At 52.1% G+C, this 1,313-nt stretch overlaps 1 protein-coding gene across 1 annotated transcript in view; it reads left to right on the top strand.

The window, feature by feature from the left end:
- Positions 1-980, top strand: part of LOC113210149 (uncharacterized) — a gene marked incomplete in the record, with an annotated part of 3,293 nt that extends 2,313 nt beyond the window's left edge. The window contains 1 exon segment of the mRNA XM_052271882.1: positions 302-980. Within this exon segment, the coding sequence (XP_052127842.1) occupies positions 302-715 (414 nt within the window).
- Between the last annotated feature and the right edge of the window lie 333 nt (positions 981-1,313).

Here is a 1,313-nt window from a genome sequence, read left to right as displayed (position 1 = left end):
GGGGGGGGGACCCAGTCAGGAATTGGCAGTCAAATTCGACTTCAAATGGACGTCAATGTCGAAACTCGGGAATGTAATCGAAATCAGCGAATCGTAGACCTATAGACTTATGCGACTTAATGCATTTCGGCCAAAGCATGCATCCGGGGGCTTCTCGGGAACCAAGTGAGAGAACGAGCGTGTCGTGAACGCGCGAACGAACGGGGACCATTATAGCTCCTAAAGCGCGTACCGGTTCGTTCGCTCTTTCACGGGGTTCACTATTACCACTATCAGCCTTCGTTTTTACTTCTGTATACAGGTCCAGTCCGTTCACTTCCATTTGCTGAGCATGATGCCAAACATCAAGAACATCAAGGTGGTCGCGAACGACGGCCGCCTTGCGGAATTCCCTCCGCAACCAGCCGGCCGCGGGCTCAAATCGCTGTACGTTCATCTTCCTGTTATGGTACAGCTGTCCATGTGGAAGGGGTTCGCCTCCTCCGTGCAGACCGTGACGATCCGCATTGAGGCGGCTGGCGTTGTGGACCTGCACCTGAGCCTTAAGCCGTGCGTGGACATGTCCCAGAGGCTAAACAGCATACATCTGCACCGCAAAGACCCCAATCTGCACACAAAGGTCGATTGCGACAAGCAGATAGATCGCGTACGACAAGTTGTGCCGGATTCGGTACGCGTCACCTGCAACATCTGCCGCCATACTGATTTGTTATGAGAAAAGGGCATCAGCCATAACCATTATCTTCAAAATAAGAGCTACAATACAGGGTGGTCCACAGACCCCTTCCTTTATATTGCTTATACTGTGCCGGATGCAGGCATGCGGACGGGTTGCATACTCGCATGGGGCCGTAAGGCGCCGCGGTGGAGCGACGGCAGGCAAGCTCACCCGCACGCCCACATTTGGTACAGTATAAGCAAAATAAAGGAAGGGGTCTGTGGACCACCCTGTACGTTAAAAATAGGTTCAAAATACCGGGACCTATGACAAACAGACTCACCCGGAGAGACTGGCGCAGTGTGCGGCCGTGAGGATGAAGTCGGGGGCGATGAGGGAGCCACCACAGGCGTACTGGATGTTCTCGCGGTCACCATAGCCCAGCAGGGCCTGCCAAAAGTACGAGAAAGTGGCTTCGAGACGCTGTTGAATCTCGGTGGTTAGTAAAAACAGCTCACTGTTATTTGCTGACCTCAAGTGTCGTCTTAAAAACGACCAGAGGAACGTGTTCACGATTTCTCAACGTGTTAAACGTTACACTTTTCTAGGTTCTCTTTTCGCACTAAAACATTGCACTGCTTATTGTTGTGAGAAC

This window comes from Frankliniella occidentalis, unplaced genomic scaffold, assembly GCF_000697945.3.
Source record: "Frankliniella occidentalis isolate FOCC.00 unplaced genomic scaffold, Focc_3.1 Scaffold177, whole genome shotgun sequence".
NCBI classification, from domain to species: Eukaryota; Metazoa; Arthropoda; class Insecta; order Thysanoptera; family Thripidae; genus Frankliniella; species Frankliniella occidentalis.
This window is presented reverse-complemented; position numbering and strand designations above follow the sequence as displayed.